This window comes from Rhinolophus ferrumequinum, chromosome 7 (assembly GCF_004115265.2).
Source record: "Rhinolophus ferrumequinum isolate MPI-CBG mRhiFer1 chromosome 7, mRhiFer1_v1.p, whole genome shotgun sequence".
In the NCBI taxonomy this organism is placed as follows: domain Eukaryota; kingdom Metazoa; phylum Chordata; class Mammalia; order Chiroptera; family Rhinolophidae; genus Rhinolophus; species Rhinolophus ferrumequinum.
The window spans coordinates 64,631,913-64,650,607 of record NC_046290.1 but is presented as its reverse complement, the minus strand read 5'-3'; the positions used below and the strand labels follow the sequence as shown (position 1 = coordinate 64,650,607).

General features: G+C 36.9%; 1 protein-coding gene across 1 annotated transcript in view; it reads right to left on the bottom strand.

The window, feature by feature from the left end:
* LNPEP (leucyl and cystinyl aminopeptidase) overlaps positions 1–18,695 on the bottom strand; it is a 78,915-nt gene that overhangs the window by 12,773 nt on the left and 47,447 nt on the right. Inside the window, exons 7-13 of the mRNA XM_033111220.1 lie at positions 16,979–17,092; positions 15,412–15,546; positions 10,865–10,996; positions 8,467–8,627; positions 8,138–8,226; positions 1,928–2,111; positions 617–773 (exon numbers count right to left, since the gene is read on the bottom strand). Coding sequence (XP_032967111.1) covers positions 617–773; positions 1,928–2,111; positions 8,138–8,226; positions 8,467–8,627; positions 10,865–10,996; positions 15,412–15,546; positions 16,979–17,092 — 972 coding nt within the window. The remainder of the gene's footprint in view (positions 1–616; positions 774–1,927; positions 2,112–8,137; positions 8,227–8,466; positions 8,628–10,864; positions 10,997–15,411; positions 15,547–16,978; positions 17,093–18,695) is intronic.

Below are 18,695 nucleotides of genomic sequence, written 5' to 3'. Positions count from 1 at the left end.
CTGATTCGGAGAAATAGATAAAACAAAGAATTCACTACTCCCTCCCAAGCTTTTAAAGACTCAGTCAATAGTTTAATACTGAAAGTGTCTAAAACAACAACTGTTAAATCAGTCAACTGGTTGTAACAAAGGTAAAACAATCTCCAATAGCGAGACTCCTTTACTGCTTCGCAGAGAAACTTATATCCACCAGCAGCAGCATCCGTAAGACAGGTTAGCAGTAAGGACACGTGAAACAGAATATTCTCAATACAGACATAACTATCATTGTATATCGACCACTAGGAAATGAATGGGGAGCACTACTTGGCCAAAAGACCTGTTTCAACATGTATTATGTGCAAATAAACCAGGATTTGCGGAGACATTTTCTCTTCATGTGATAGGAGTATCAGAAGTCTGTATGTTGGTATTCAGACAAGACTACGTCACGCTGAGCCTTTATCGCCTCTTCATGGTAAGCAATGACATTTTGATTCAAAGTAAAGATTTCACCACTTGGAAAGTGAAGACAAATAGAATTTAACTAGTTGCTTTTTCAGTCTTACTGCAGAGTTGAATTAGGACGAAGAAGTAAAGGCAAGCAATCAAGAGAAGCTGGCAGGGCCGGGCTTACCACCAGTCTTGAGGCCAGATCCGTGTATCCCAGCTTTTCCAGGAGGTTATAGATGAGGCCTGTCTGGAACAGGGCTTCACTGATGGGCGCAGTACAGGTCTCATTTCTAAGGTAATCAATCAAATCAAAGGCCCTCCGAAGAGGTACTCTGCCCAGGCTAAAGGGTAAAGGAACAGAAAAAGTAAATACGCCGAGACAGGCAGATGAACTCTATGCATGCTGAGAGAGAAATTTTATGGCCAGATGGTGAGTCTTGAAGATCTAAAATTTAAGCTTAGAGTGTCATTCTGTAAAGTTAGACTAAATATTATTATCTTTGATTAAGTTCATGTGTGTGACCCAAGGTTAAAAACACATTTCAGTGGAAAGATAAACAATAGCTCCTTTTTCATTCTGTAAGTCACCTGTAAATTGCTACTAACTCAGGAAAAGTATGACAATGCCTTAGGTGAGAAAAGATGAAGAATACTCATTTTATTTATTTTTTAATTACTTACATTTACCAGGTGAGGGCAGGGGGCATAAAGAGGGTCTATATCAGAAATTCTTTTGTGTATTTGTATGGGATTTGTTGGTCAAACTTGCTAAGCTGAGGTCCATGGTGAGTTTATGGTGCGTACATTTTAAAAATTAACCATTTTATAGAATTCGTAACAATGATGGCTGAGTTAATATAAGGTCGTGTCATAAAAAAATGACCCCAACTAGGAAGATCAAGAGCAGTCTGAAGGAACACTTTTGAGTATTCTTGGTGTCTCTAGACCCATTAACAACCTACACTGGTTTTCTTTCTATTCAGAAGGTATCTATGCACAAGATCGCTGCCATTCTCGGCTTTGGGATTCTGTAATGCATGGGGTGCTTGGGGAGGCAAGTAGTACCCAAGTAAGGAGCTGCCAGCGGTGAGAGATGCCGCTCCAACTAGTGAGTAAGCACTAAGCATCAGGCTCAAATTAAGTGCTGCTTAAAAAAGAATTCTCTCAAGAAATAAGACAAAGCCTAAACTCCTATGTCGATTTATTCAGCAAATATGTCTTGCTTGTTGGCATCTACAATCTTGAAATATTATTTAAATCTTATTATTTAACTGTTCGATGTTTGTTGCTGATATTTCCATACAGATGGTAAAGCTCCTGGAGGTAAGGAATATGTCTTCTATTTTCCCAGTCCTCCAAACTGAATTATACGTAACAGGCAATACATGCTAGCTCTTTTGAACTGTTTTTCTAAAGTGTTCTTTTCCTCAATACCACTTGTTTAAAAAAAAAAGAAAGAAAGAAAAAGAAACACCCCAAACCAAATATACTCTACCCTGCAAGTTCAAAGATGTTGTTGATGAGGTTGGCTCGGTCTTTGTCACTCAGGACATAAGGATTTACTTTCAACTGTTTGATTAGTGCTTTCCAGTCGTCATCTGCATAGTGCACAATATAATAGCCTGTCATGTTTGTATTGACTTTGATCCACTGCACTTCTTCTGTAAGATTGATGACATCTAATACAGAACCAAACAGTGAGAGAGAGAGAGAAGAAAAAATATTAAATGATGCTTTGTTTCAAAGTTAATATAGTATATTTTTATATTAGTTTTACTATGAAACTAAATTTCTACTTTTCAGCACAGTTATTTTCATGTTAACAAAGAACACTATTCATTTATTCATTCATTCATTCATTCATTCAATGGTGAACAAGGTAGATATGTCTGTCCCTTCTCTCATAGATCTTACAATCTAATGTAAAATATCATATCAATGTTATTGAGCAAAAAAGAAAATATGGTATTTTATGGAAGCACATATAAGAAATGCTTTACCCCCCAAGAGGAGGTTAGGAGAGGTTTCTTGGAAATAAAAAGACACCTAAAGTGAAACTTCAAAATCTATATAGGTATCAGTCAGGTGAAGAGGGACCCTAACGGTTCAAAGCCCAGAGAGAAAGTATCCGTGCACTGAACTGGTTCCCAAGTCCATTGGGCTAGAGAAGAGAAGCAGGGAGAAGATAAAGTATGTGTAAGAAGAGGCAGTAGGAGAAGATCATGAAAGAACTATATAAAATGGATTCCATTTGGCCTTTGTTGTCTTTCATTATGTTAGCAAAGGAAGAAAAAGACGATTTAGAAAAGTCACATAACTCAAAGCTAGCAAAATAAACATTAGGGAAGAATAAAGGTCTCACTAGGCACAAAGAAGAAACAAATCAGTTAAAATAATAGAAAAATAACATGCACTTTTTGGGGCCTTACCATTACATATATAAATGCTGAGACCATTGTTAGAAATGCACATAGAATTGTTCAATTAATGTACAATTAATAAGGAGCTACAAGATATATGACTACAAAAACTATATTACTACAAAAGTGGGTGATAAAATATATGTAGGAATTTTTAAAATCCTTTAAATTACTAATCAAGAAATGCCCTTTAAAGCTGGCAACAAAGACGTGAATTTAATATAATCGCTAAGGGTATGTACATTTCTAAGCATCTTAAAATTAACTATTTATTAGGATATAAACTCATGAGCTTACTATTTTGGTCAGTGTTAATCCCTCAGTGCCTAAAACAATGTTCCTAGCAGGTACTTAAAACATATTTGGTGAATTAAAGAACGAAGGAACAAAATACGGTAAATGGTTTTAAAGCAAATCTAAGTAAGATTTATAAACGTTTATGATGTAAGTTTTCATCCTCATGTTAAAGTCAAGGATATTAATTTTTAAAATTAAAAGAGAAAGAGGAGAGATAAAAGAAAAAAACTAAACTCAGACAATGATAGCACGCATTATGGGATATATTTCCTGCCAAGATTTTTCCTACACACATTTTAATTGATGTAATATTCCATAGAGTGGATCTATATACATTTGTTTTTATACTGCTTTTTGACCTATCAGATTCCACCCCCCGCCATTTTTCCATTGTCTTCGTATGCATTGTTCAAATATCTTCATAATATTCTATTTCAAGACCTACCACAGTTTAACCAAACTCTTATTTGGAAACATTTAGGCTGTTTTAAAATTTCCACTATCATAATAATTCTGTATGAAGGTTTTTGCACACATGCTTTAGAATCACATTTAAACTCTTCAGTAGTTGAAGTCTTAGGGTCTATCAACTTCAAAAGCATGAATTATTAAAATTTATCAGATTCTCTTAATACTTTACTCCAATTCTACTGAAACGGCAAAAGATTTTTAAGATGGACAAGACTTATATTCTGATCATGTCTTAAGATGGCATATCAGAGAATGTCTTCTTCATTAAAAAATTCTACACTAATTTCTGTTTTATTGCTGACATTGGAATAGATGGGAAAGATCATTTACATTAATAAGGATTATTCCTTTTTCCAGAGCAGAATGTAGTTCTAAGGAATCATTGTGACGGCAACAGTAGATGCTCCAAGTTGGAGATATTTTTAACAAAACCTATGACTGATGAAATTAACTTTATCATTAGCTAATACAAAAATATCAACACTCTGCAGGTCACCAAACACAATTTCCTACAGAGTTTTTATGCAGAAAGGACCTTAGGAAGAAGGACTAAATAGCACCAAACCTCCCTTTCCCATAAAAGGAGGCAAAGAATGATAAGTATGGCAATTTTCCCCCTGGATGGATACAGGAAAATACTGAAATACAGAGTATCTTGGCTGATAAGCAACTGGCCATGTTGTAAACTTAGCCAAGTCCAGATGGTAGCAAGGAGAGATGCAGCTGGGAGTATACTTGAAATTATTACTGTCATTTCGATGACAGAATATAAAGCAGTGCAGCCAACAGCATAGAGAGCAGAGTTGTCATTTCAAGAGCCAACATGTTAGTCTCTTTCAGGTCTTCTGAATGATCCAGAATGGAGATCATTAAAACCACAGGTATCAAAAAATAATAGCTTTGCTCACAAGGGAGGTAACTACATCCTGCAGCTCAAATGTGGATGAGGCTACCCTCATATGTTTTCAATTTATTATAATCATTAACAGATTAACAGTTCAATTTTCACAGTCCATTGAGTAGTAAAAAAGAATGAGCAACTCCAATCTTAAATGGCAGAAGCCCAGATGAAGTAATCTAATATTGATTTTAAAAAGCCATTTGTCAATGAGTTATGAAAATCAACTACTGTTTTATAAAGAAACATTAAGGCACAGAAACAAAACCCATGTTTCTACTACAAAGTGGCAAAATTTTCTGTGTAGTTTGCTCCAGAGCGCTAGCATGAGACGTGCAGTTGAACTGCATCCCCTCTTGTTCAAAAGCATTCCTTTCTGCAACACCCCTTTCTTCTCCTTTATTTTATTGGGGGGGGAGGGGAAAGGCAAGAGCAGAGAATGGCACACGATGAATATCTTAATTATATGTTTTTCCTTCTCCTTTTTTCCAATTGCCTTTCACTCCAGTGAAATGTCTTTAAGTTTCAGAGAACTATTTCTGGCACAGTGATATCCTTTTAGAAACGTGAATATTTCAAGTTAGATTTATTACAAAAATTTCCTATAGTTAAAAAGCTTAGGTCTGAGTTAAGATGTGGATAAGAAGGGAGGAAGGTGAAGGGGAGAAGGGAAAGGGAGAGAAAGGACACACTCGTTTTTTAAGTATAATTTCTTCAATATGTAGCTTGAAAAACTGGCCCCTTTTAGCTCTTTTTCTGCACTATCAATTGTTCAAAATTCATGTATGTGGGGAAAAGTGACAAAGCTATTGACCAAATATTAACTCCTATATTTAATTGAACTAATGGACTCACCCAGCAATCCTGGCATTAGAATACATGGAAACATACTATAGATTTAACAAACCACCAAGATAACACACTGTACTAAAGTTATATGGCATAAAATAAGCCGGTGTAGTCACTGCCTCTGCTACATTTCTTTGAAGACCCAAGTGTCCTTAGGGTCAAACATTTTTTTGTGAGGACAGACCATTTTCAGTGTGGACTCTCAAAACCTGAACTGCCCGGAATTAAAACAGCAGCAGCAGCAGCAAGGTAGATATTACAGCCGAGAAGAGGAAGGAACAGACACTGCTTTCATCACGCATCGGCTCACTTCCAGCTCTAGACGAAACCAACTATATGAGAGTGCATTTCGTATGTTCCCCTTTACCAAGAATATTTTCAAATTAAAGGGAAACAGAAGGTATCATTTCATCAGGCTTTGAATGCTCTTTTCCTAGAACTTTTTACAGTGAGATCTGAAATTGAGTCACTTCATTATAGACTACAATTTATTAATTCAATACATTTTTGTGTGCCTACTGGGTGCTAAGGTGGCAAAAGTGATTCACATAGCTATGATATCTATCTTCGGTGGGGGGGTACATCTAATGTGGGGAGAGATATAAGTGAAACAGTGCTTACAGTATGTTAAAAGTAGAGAAGTAGAGAATGCTATTCAAACACATAAGTAGGGCATCTAACCTGTCTTGGGGTGAGGGAAGGCTTCCTGGAGCAAGCAATGGGTGAGTTAAGATCTGAAGAATGAATAGAAGCAAATCAAAGTGTGGGGAGGCAGGAGTGTTCTTCCAGGAGAGAAAACAGCATTGCAAAAGCCCAGAGACAAGAGGAAGAATAGCATGTTCGAGTTGCTGAAACAATTTTTGTGCAATGGAAGTGTAGAGTGCCAGGTAAGGGTCATAGCAGACAAATAGGAGCTAGAATCTCAAAAAGAGTTAAAGAAGCTCACATATAAACTGAGCTAAAAAGGAAAGGGCTAATAAAAGCAGTTTTCTTATTGTCCAATTACTTCTAATACCACCCAAAACTTACATACTTTCGGGGGGTTTGCAAAAATTCTTTATTGGTCCCTTTCAAATAGGGAGATGAGATGATTTGTTCTCTTTGAGATGATAGTCTCAGAGACTATCCTTCCAGGGCCCACGTGAAGTATGGAGTTTTGTTCTCATTAAAGGAGGTGGCACTTCCTTGCATCTCCAGGTATGCTATATTAATCAAAGATATGATGGTTTCAACTGTTCTTAGTGTTTTACGTAATGAGCTTGTTGTAACATTCCACTCTAGTTAACTGCAATGCAACTGGTATGCTCACATATTTCAACTGCCATTATAAATTGTTACCACACAACAGAAGGGCAAGTTAGAAATATGTATTAAATCACAAAAGGTAACACAGTCTTCATTTTGAGAAGCATTCCTATGAAAAAGTTAAAATAATGAAAAAACATTTAAGAGCTCAATTTTTTTTTTTTTTATAGAGACAAATGGTGAATCAAGTGTCCAACAGTAAGGGAAGGTTAAGTCAATTACTGTATATGTTAGGTTTTTTTCCCTAGGAAAAAAAAAAGATATAAAAGTCACATGTACACAGTATCAAGTAGGTAAAAAAAAATCTTTGAAAATGACTAGAAAGAAAGAAAAATGACTAGAAAGAAATAATCATGAGAGTAGTTATGATAGGCTGATAAGATTTTTTCCATTTGCTCGATTTTATGTTATGTGGCTATATTACATTTATTTTTTCCAATAATAACATTAATAACAATAGCTAACATGTATATAGCACATACCATGTGCCAGTCATTGTTCTAGGTGTTTCATATAAATGAACTCAAGTAATCCTCATCATAACACTACAAAGTAAGTATAATCACTATGTCCATTCTACAGCTGAGGGAATGAGGCTCTGAGAGGTCATATAACTCACCATCACACAACTGAACCAGGCAATCTGGCTCCAGTCTGTTCCCTTAACCACTAGACTATTCGACCCTCTCAAAAATACAGGGCTGAACACCAGATCCAAATTCAAACAAGAAATTTTCCCTTTCCGTAAATCTAAAGTATCACTAATGGTTCCTACAGAACCCAAGAGCCTTATGTTCTTTCAGGATGTAAATTAAGAGGATACATTATGTGGCATTCATAGAGGTATTTAACAGATGGTCAGAAACTACGTTTCAATTGCTTTTTATCGACTCCTTGTGGGTCAGCATACACAATCTTCACATTTTATGATTCCCCTCCTTGCAATCATAATTTCTTGCCCCATTTTTTTCATTACCAAAAAAAAACCATACACTATGTCTACAGGACATTTTGTAATAATTGTTTACTATAAATCTAGGCCATGAATCAACCTTTATTATGCATAAGAATCATCTAGGGTGCTTGTTAAAATGCCATTCATTGCCCCAGCCCACCCCTAGAAAGCAGAGAGCAGAACGTACTTTAAGAAACTGCTCTAATTCTTATTTTGTAACATAAAATATATTCTAGGATATAAAAATATAGCCTTTGCTATATTCTAGGACTGCTAGCACATTCTGTGCAATTTTTTATACCTTATATCATGCGACTAAGAAAGACCAATTTTATTTATGATACATAGATTCAGTCTCGCTTTAGTCACATCGTACATTGTTGCCTCATAAAACCAGCCCAGAGAGTGTGCACACTGGAAAGGATAAACTCCTTTCTTCTGCTTAGTCAGATGTTTTTAAAATATGCTGTTCCCAATTTCTTATCAGAAAAGTATTAAATATAGTCAAACCTGATTTTGTTTCCAGTAATGATACCGATTGATATTTTGAATAATTTCTCCCCTCAGTGACAAAGGTTAGTGGAATATGCCACAGATAGCTGTAAAAAGAAAATATTGCAAGATTATTACTCTTTCCAACATTTCAGTTAGTTACACACAATTTGGTGGTTTTTGTTTGGTTTTGGGAGGGATTTTGGCAGGAAGGTGAAAATTTTCAAGGTAGTCCCAGAAAGGGATAATAATCTTATTAGGTTTCATAAGAAGCTATAATTACAAAGCATTTAAGGATACTTTAACCTGTGTACAAAAAAAGACAGCAGGGAGAGGAGGGCTTGTACCTTACACCCGAAGGCTGGATTCCAGGCTTCATATTTAAAAAGAACCTTTCTTGTTGTACAAGAAGTTCCTTTCCTTTTCTTTGAACGGTCACTAAAGGAACTCCTTTCTGCAGCGTCCAGGTTTTCATCATTTTCTTTACATCTATTGTTTTGTTTGTGACCTATAAATACAAGAATAAATTGTTTTTGCTTAAAGATAAATAGTTTAAAAACTACAGTTTATCTATACCTTTCCCTTTTTCCCTACCACATGCTATGAAGGCGACATTTAATGTTAACAGTAAAAAAGTAGCATGAATGCTGAGTTGCATTTACATATCTAATCTAGGTAAATGAGCAATTGCTAAAAGGAAAGTAACCTGGAACAGAACAAAGTGATAACTAAAGAGAGTGAGAGAGGCACGCTATGCTGAAAAAGCAGCAGATACTGTATCAACCGAGTGTTCATTAACCTCCCTAGGAAAATGTAAGTGCTTCTTCAGGTCACTGTACTTCTTCAGGCCACTGCTTCTTCAGGTCACTGAAGGTATGAATAATGACATACAGTCTAGAATCAGAAGCACTGCTACTCACTCCTGTGAATGAGCTGCGTCCAGATTTGCCTTTAGTCTCCAGACCCTTTACTTTCTTAAATGCTAAAGTTCTCCTTTTAAAGAACTAATACTGTCGGAATGGCAGGGAACAGCAGCAGGAGCAGAAGAGTAAAATATGAGCAGGTCAGCTGCCTTGACTTTAAGTCTCTCTAGAGAACAGCGGTAACTTCTTTGATGGTGAGGCCCTCTGTCCCGGATAATGCATGAACTTATCTACAAAATCTAGAATCCAGTGTCAGAGGTTCACAGACCCTTTAAAGCCCAATATCCCTAAGACATATAGTAGCAATGATTAAGAAGCAATTTTTGAACAACTATCTCTTTAAAGCAGGTGAGTCAAATTTATGACAAATTATTTTCCTAGATTACATATGGATTTGAATTGCAAGCAACTAAAATCATCAAGTACTTAAAATGTTTGGTAACATCATATGCTATGGCAGGCCTTCTGCCAATTACCATACCGCTATTAATTTAAAGCAGAAAAGGATGGAACAAATCTTCCCAAATTCATTGTGATATTCATTTTACATTTCTCATGGCTGGGGTCTATTTATTTCTGGACAAGGGGTTGGGGAAGGAAACAAACTTGCCCCCAAACAAGGAACTTCTGGGTCTTTGAAACATAACTGAAATGAAGAGGCCAGTGCATAATTTGACACGGGTGCTGAAAAAATGTTACCTGAGGGTAACATTAGGGACTATGTTGGGCTAGGAAAACAGTATGAGGCAAAAGTTGAAGTCGGTGAGGAAGGCAGAAATATGTCCCAAATGTCAGGAGATAATATAATGAGTATAAAGTAAATCATGTGGCTTTCAATTGCAATGCTACTATATGATAAGAGGAAAAACCATGATTTGGAAGCAACTCTTCGGTAGTGAGAACTGATCTCTCAAACAGAACTCAGAAAGTAAGGAAGGTATACCTTCTGGGCAAAGGGTTAACAGCTAGAAAATAGCAGCTTTCAGATAAGGCAAGCAGAAAGAGTATGTGGAAAAGACCCAATGTGGGGTTCTTATTCCAGGGTCTATAAAACTTTGAAACTTGTGGGTACTATTTTGCATATATGCAGTTTTTCTGGGGAATATGTCCAGAACTTTCATCAGTTTTTCAAATGTGTCTGTGATGTAAACATTGAGAACTTTATCTCGATCAGCGTAACAAACCCAAATGCTTATGAGGGTTGCACAGTAAGCAAGCACGCGACGTAGGCTGGCTTCAGGCACTGCTCTAAAGCCTAACTTGTACCTAACTACACCGCTTGTTAGAATATTTGCAGGCACGACAAAATCCAAACAGCAAGCTGGAAGGGTGGTAGGCAGCCCCTGGCAGCCAGCTTGTGATGTATCATTTACTCCAGAGGACCATGGCCCTAAAGGACAGGAGGATGCACAAGGCAGAGGATTGGAAAAAATCATGTCTGGGAAGAGGGAAAACTGCAAAAGCATACACACAGAAAAGGATGGTTTAAGGAAAAACAAAAAAATCAAATAATGAAAATACAGTAATGTACAATGACTCACATAAGACAATTCCTACAACGTAAGAATGGAGATTAAGGAATAGAATAAAAATGGTTACGCATGGCCACACGAAACTTTTCAGCAAGTAAGACTAGTACTTCCATTTCTTGACTTTTATGTCTGTGCTCTATTCATAAATATTTATATTTTAAGCTCCATCTCCTCTCTCTTAAATAATTATCCTTGGTACCACAGCTTATTTATATACTTGACAAAAATATAAATAGGAGAACTACTCTCTTCTTACTTTAAGAGCTAAATAAAATATCCAGGTCACATACCTCATTAAAACTATCCCACAGATCATCACTTTGAATGGATCCGTAGCTATGATTACGCAGGTACAGGACAACAGCACGTTGAAATACATCTTCACCGAGGTAAGTTTTCAGCATCAACAAGAGAGAAGCTCCCTATTAAAAAAGAAAAGTGAGAAAGAGAGGACAATATTAGAATATAATAGGTTTATAGAATTGATAATCTAAAATTCAAAATATACCCATTCTAAGCATATGTTTTCATATATAGAGCCTAGGTATAACACACTGTTATTTAGTCTAGTTAGTATAATAGCCCACCAGATGTGGGCTATGTTCAAAATTGTCTTAAAAATTATTTTAAGGGGTTTGAAAAAGAATTAATGGAGTAGATTCCCAAGTGAACTAATTCTCCTGTGAGCCATTTTGTGTGCTCTATAAGTTACTCGCTGTTTCAGTGTTAGTGTTTAAAAGCTAAGTGTTTACAAATACATTTTTAATAAAAAAACACGCCAAATTTTCTGTGGCATCCCCGCCCCTATCCCCAATGCTTAGAATACCAGTTGAATTCATGGGTAAACCGTGGCAGATAATAAATTAGCAGAGCTCTCAAAAGTCTCTCTGCTAGGGAGTACATTAATTTCTAATTTTAGTATATCATGTTGCTGAAGTAATTAAGATCTCTCTTCTTCCTGCAGAGTCAATTTAAATATGTTTGGAATTAATGAATGTACAGGGCAATAAGTATACACTAATAATTCTGAATCAGGCATGCAACTATTGAGACCACACTCTATTCACTAAAGCACGTGTCATCATTTCCAGTCTTAAAACAACCGCCTCCTCCATAGAGCCTTCCCTGATTCGAGACAGAAATTGTATTTCTCCATCTTCAAAAGCAATTTGTATCACTTCTTGTACCTGCCATGTATACCGAGGGTGTCAAAGAATTGTATACAAGTGGACACTTTGGTCAACATTGCTCAAGCAGTAGTTTGCCGTAATCAGAAGTGTCTCAACACTGATGGCAACCATTTTGAGCACCTCTTGTCATTGCAGAAGTCTAATGGGACTTGCAATCGTCTTTTGTTATTGGTATATATTGACTATTACAATTTTAATAGTTTTTTCCTTTCTTAAATGTGTATACGTTTTTTTGGCACCCTCTGTATATATATTGCCTTTTCTAGACTGTATGCTAGTTAAGGGAAAAACTGAAAAACTCAACTCCAATGACAAAAGCAATGCCTAGCACACGGCAGACACTCAAATGATTTTTGAATGAATTTCACCTCTGATAAAAATGCAGCCATGTTAAGTCATCAAGATTACCATACACGTCTAACTGAATTTAATACCTACTGCTCTCTTATTTCTCTATCACACCTCACAGTGTTACTTGTGCTATACATTTTAGTACGCATTCTTTTCCCAACAGTTTCCCCTTCTCTTCTGCCGTCACCAGCTTTCCCTCTTCTCTACTGTAACATTCCCATTAAGAAACAAAAACTATGTCATCCTCATTTTAAACAAATAAGACATGCCCTTCCTTTCCGTAGTCCCATGCCTCCTCCAGTTTTTCCCTTTGTTGTCAACTCCTTGAAAGAGTTGCCTGCACTGCCCATCTCCATTTGCTCTCTTTCTGTCTTCTCTTGAGCCATCTTCCAACCATCACTCCACTGGAAATGCTCTTATCAAAGTCATTTCAAGGTGAACTGCATGGCGCCAAGCTACTCTATCACTTCTCAGGCTCATCCTATCAACCTACTCGTGAGCGGCATTTAGGATAATAAATCCCCCACTCCTCCTTGAAAGTCTTTCTGTACTTGGCCTTGGGATACCACTCTTGATTCTCCCGCTATTCACTGGCCACCCCTCTCAGTCTCTTCTGCTGGATTCTCTCCACTTTCCCAAGGACTAAACTTTGGCATCCCCTGGCATTTAATCTTCAGACCTCTTCTCTTTAAATTTTCTTCCTAATTGATCTCCTCAACTCCAGGGGCTTTAAATGGCTCCCAAGTTTCATATAAATACATCTAACCAGGCTTCCCCTCTGAATTCCAGACTCATATCCAACCGCCTGCTTGGTAGTATTTCCATTTGTCCATCTCAAACTTACCCCAAAACGAACTTTTTATTATCCTCTCCAAAACCTACTCCTCCAATAGTCTTCATTGCAGCAAATAACAATTCCATTTTCCCAGTAGTTCAGGCAAAAATCTTGAAGTCATCCTTGACTGCTCTCTTACATTTCACACCTAATCCATTAGCACATTCACCTGGATTAACCTTTACCATATATCACAGCTCATTTCGCTACTATCACCCTAGTCCGGCCTCCATTCTCTTACCACTGGTCTATTACAACCACCTCCCAACTAGTCATTTTGACTCCACGTGATGTTGAAGGCTAAATGATGATCTTTTTAAAAATAAGTCATACTATGATACTTCCCTACTCCGATGGCTTTTCCTTCCACTTAGTGTAAAATCAAGGTCCTTACCGTGTCCTATTAGACCCTACAATGTGCTGCTCCCTCTAATGCCTCTGACTACAGCGACTGCTTTCCCTTCTGCTCATTCCACTCCAGACACATGGCTCGTTGACTATTTATTCATTCATTTGTATAGTATCTGTCTCTCTCTCTGAACCCGAACATGGAAGCTCCGTGGCAGAAGCGACACAGCCCCCCTTGTTCCCTAATGTATCCCCAGCACCTCGTAGGACAATGCCAGGTGCATGGTTGGTACTTACAAGGTTTGCGAAATGAATGAATTCTCACAAAACAACCTGTGCATCAGAATGAGGCTTGAAGATTATGAAAACCAAATAGAATATGTCTGTTACACACATTTCCCTACTGGCACTTACTTCTTCTTACACACAACATTGGTGAATTATCCAGTGCTCTACTTTTCTCAGGTATGTGAAATATTTGCTAGATTCCCAAATCTGAGTAAGTTGTTACCATATTGACAGGGGATAGGTATGCTGTGGAGACCACATGATCAGAAGACACTGAATTATGGGTTTAGAGGGTGGGGGTCGGAGGAAGACAGAGCTCTGTGACAACAAATCCTGAAATAACTTCTGTTTACAAGAACAGAACCACAACTTTTAAAATTCTCTTTATTGACAGGTCCAGAATGGGCTTTAAAAATCACAGCAGCAGCTCTAACTGGGATGTATTTAATGTAGTTAATTGAACTCCTACTTTCGTTGCTGGTTAACAGTATTAGCATTCTCTCTGCCAGTCAGGCTTGAAGCTGCAAAACATTTCTGCCTCCTCCTTCACCTGTCTTACCCAGTCACTAAATGCTTTAAGTACTTCTCTCTATCCAGAGTGTTTCTACAACACCCTTTTCCTTCCACTCTCACTGCCGCTCCTAATTTCAACCTTTAACATTTCACGTTTGGACTGCAGCAGCTATTTGCCGACTTTGGGTCTCTCTCCAGTTAAATCCATTTTATAAACTCAAACAAATTAATTTTCTGAAACGGTAACTTTAATCAAGTCATTCCTCTGTTAGAAACTTTTCTAAAGCTTCGCATTGCTTACAGAAAAAAGCCAGATTCCTGATGGCACTGAGGACCGTCTACCATTGAGCCCCCACCTGTCTTTCTCATCCTTCCCCTACTCCACATTCAGCTTCCACTGGACGCAAACACTTACTCCCTAAACAAAAACCCCTTGCCCATGCGTATTCCTGCCTTTTTCATTGCACACCTCCTTGTCCCATTCCTCTTAACCTATATTCTCTATATTATTTAACTCATTTCAACTTCCATTTTCCTCCAAACAATTTCTCTTCATAATCCCAGGCCAGAATACTCTGTGCCATGCATTTAGCACACAGTATTTCTTATTGCTTCACAAGTACCCACCGCCTAAATTTTGAGTTTCTTGATGACGAGGATTGTATCTCGCAGGTTTTGTGTATTTTCTTCTCTAACACAGGAATTCAATTTGTTCGTCAATTAACCTGATAGCCAGAGTGAGGAGGCAAAGGAGGCATAACATTCACCCCTCCCTCCCAACGCAAATGTGAGCGGCTTGATATCTATCTCTGTTCTTCTGACCTCTGGTAATACCGATCAGGTGTCTAGCTTTCTGGTTTTGCTTCACCCCCAAACCTGGGGTGTGTGTTTCTGATGCTGCAATCTAATCTTCAATTCCTAAAATCTCTTTTTGCTTGTTATGGCAATTCTGACTTTGGAATACACCTCAATCCTGAAAGACACAGCCAAGGGGTTACTTAGAACCCTCCCTGGCCATACCGGTATTTGATCTGTAGATCTAAAACATGAACCAACTTCAAAAGATATATTGCTGTAAGATCTAGTTAACTGCCCTGAACACTGGTCAGAGAACTTAAATGAGAGACGGAGGAAGAATAACCCAGAAAAAGAGAAGACCGAGATTTAAACAGAAGCAAACATCTTAAAGTATAACACGATACCTGAAAATAATATTCATTTTCTCTTTAAAATAATCAAAATCATACAGCTTGCCCACATATGAAATTAATTTGAAACCTACTCCAGGTACTTTTTGTGTTCATTGTAATACCTTAAAATATGAAAGAGAATCAAACATTTCTTCAATCTGTTCTGAAGATTGAACAGATGATAATGATATTGGATGAGATGAATTCAAGGAATCTTTCTTCATGGTTTTAAATCGAGCATCTAGGAAATCTTCATACTAGCAAAAAATGAAACAGATTAGGAAATCATGAACAGTATCACAGGCAAGTATAGTAATTATTTATATGAATCAGGCAAATTACTGCTAATGTCATTATAAAAAAAAAAACCAGCTTCACTACACTTCAGAAAATAGCTTTTGAAAATATAGAAAGAGTGTGGCATTCATGCATAGTCTTTAAATTTGAAAATAAAATTATAACCTCCTGGCCGTTTCCTGAACAACAGTATAAGGATGAATTAAGAATCTATTGTTAAAGCAACCAAATGACAAATCCTGATTTCCAAGATGAATATTCTAAAAAGGATTAGTGTATATTTTTAAAATAAAATCTGAAATTAATAAAAACTGGGCCTTAAGCTGATTTCTTATATATAGTCCATCTTTTCTATTAAAATATACATTTCCTTTAACTGAGGTTCATTTGAAATGAAATATAACTCTTAAACAGAAAGAATTGTTTGAAAGCTCAGCAGATGAGCTCCCCTAGAGTACATATTAGAAGCTTTTAAACATTCTGGGCACCACCAAGTGGTGAAACTGTATATCTCAGTGTTTAATTAAAACACTGATTTAAAGTACCTTGTTTAGACTTGTAGCTAAAAATGAGTTCCTTCTACCACTTGAAATTTTTGAACAAGCCCTATACAAAAATTTCAGATTGAAAGCTCTAAGAGTACTCCTGTTTTGAAGTAGTCTTGGTTCATATATCCAGGAAGTTTAATAGAAAGTCACAGAATTTTAGAGTTGAAAGGGATCTGTATGCTTTCCCACCTATTGTTTGAATTACTTGGCAATATCTGTCATATCATTGCCTAGTGTGTCCAAATATCTCTAAAGACAGGAAACATTTCCAGAGAGTCTAATAACATAGAGACCATATTATTATGCTCTCTGTAACAGAATGGTGTCCCAAGTCTTTGAAAAGGGACAAAATATGGTTTGTACCTGAAAAGGGCAAATCGCTTGTCTATTATCAACTTATATGTATCACTGTTACAAGCCTGATCACAGTGATAATAGAGACAGCACTGCAACAAAGTATCTTTTTTTCCCTTTATGCACACGATAAAGTTTTATTTTGCAAAAAAAGTTTTCAAATTTATTTAAATTCCTTCAAACAGAAGGGTCACACCTATTAAAAATAAAATGTAGCCAATCAATTTAAAAATGTTCATAAAATGTTAATAACAAAATGTAAAATAATTTCACATACTTTCAGCTTTCAATAAAATATATCAGTAAATAAAAGCATAATTTTCACTGTCAAATCTCCAGAGGTATAGATATTAGTAAAAGGGGCCCATTTTATTGTATCTTTCTAGAAACATTTTCATTACTTCAAATACATAGAAAATACAAGGTGAGTGCGATTACACTATTTTCTCCCTCCAGCATTCATAGTAGGCCTAACAAACACTGTACTTACACTATAGAGTTCTTCAAATATTTTTTCCAAAGAGAAATACTCCATGAAAGTAGCAAAACCTTCATTTAGCCACAGATCGTTCCACCACTGCATGGTTACCAGATTACCAAACCACTGCGGGGAAAAACAAACGACTAACCAATACAATATTTACAGTCTCAAGAATTTTCTAACGATTGAACTGTTAGATTAATTAACTATAACCAGATTACAATTACTTAAAATACAGTTATTATAGTTAAATTATATTCACATTAAAGACTTACAAAAGCTGTATACATTTACTTTAAAAGTAAAACAAAAATTTTAACATTTTACCTCAACTGAATGGGGAAAAAAAGCAAGGCAGACAATTAGCAGATTTATCAATTTAACACACGTTATATACTAGGCACACACAAAAAAGGTTTTTAGACACCTCATTAAAAATGAGATTTCCAAAATAAATAAATAATGAGATTTCCTAGATAATGAATTCTTCTACCTTCTACTATCAAGTCAGGAAGATTATTTTCCATTGTATCTACAACCATCCATGACAACTGAAAGATAAATTTCTATGTGAGATTTGTCTATAGTCAGAGAGTCCATCCTTCACATTTCTCCTCATTTACCCAAGTTGAGGACAGTATTTACATAATTCCAATAGCAGTCAAACAACATTCCTTAAGAAAGTTGGCACATATATAAATAAATGAAATCAGAAAGATCTGAAATGTGTTCTTCTGTGAGGTAGTAAGGAGAAGGCAAAAATGATAGGGAACTCTTCTAAAAAATGTATCTCCAAAATCCCTGAAATAAAGAGTGGTAATAGAGTATGCTATTTAGTCAGCGTGTCCTAGGGCTTGTCTCAAACCAGCAGCAAAACAATTAAGCGACTAGACACTGAAACAAAACACTTCTGAGAATTACAAGAGCATACGTTTCAAAGGTATTACTTTAAAACCTGTTTCAGACGAAGATGAATTGGAAGTCCTAGAGAAGTACAGAGCGGTGGCCCCCAAGTTGCAATGGGCGGCCCCAGAAATAACAGACCGAGAGGAGATCCCCCTAAAAGACACCTTGTCTACATGCCTAACACTCTGATAGTAAATAAGGACGCGCTTCATGTGCCAGCTTGTCATGAAGTCTTCACAAGCGCTACAGAGTCATATTCTGATTGAGTTTCAGATAGGGAGTCCACTGCCCAGGGCATGTCCCACTCTTGCCATGTCCTTCCACCCTTATGCATCCCAAACCATACCCAATACTGGTAGCACCTCATTGAGGGCATAGGGGAGACAAGGGATTGGGGGAGGCAGTGGGACGTTCACACACCCATGTCATTTTCTTTTTTTTTTCTGTGTCATACAGAGAGTACCCTCCCTCTCTCCAATGAACGAAAGATCCAATTGTAGCAGGAGAAGAAAAAATAAATCAATCTTGTCCTGACAACTACAGTCCAAGAGTTGTGAGAGTGCAACTTAGAACAAAGATTTTTCCGCCACAAAGTTATACCAAGCAGCCGCTATTTGTAAGAGGCAATATAGCTGTATATTAGTGGTGGTGGGGGGAGGACAGAGAGAGACAGAGATCTTGAGATGTGGTTCTTCAAGGTCCCATGCTGCCACTTATCAGCTGTGTGACTTGGAGGAATTATTTAAGCTGAGTCTCAGTTTGACATCTGTAAAATGGGATTATCACCCACCTTAGAGCAGTTATGAAAAGCAAGATAATA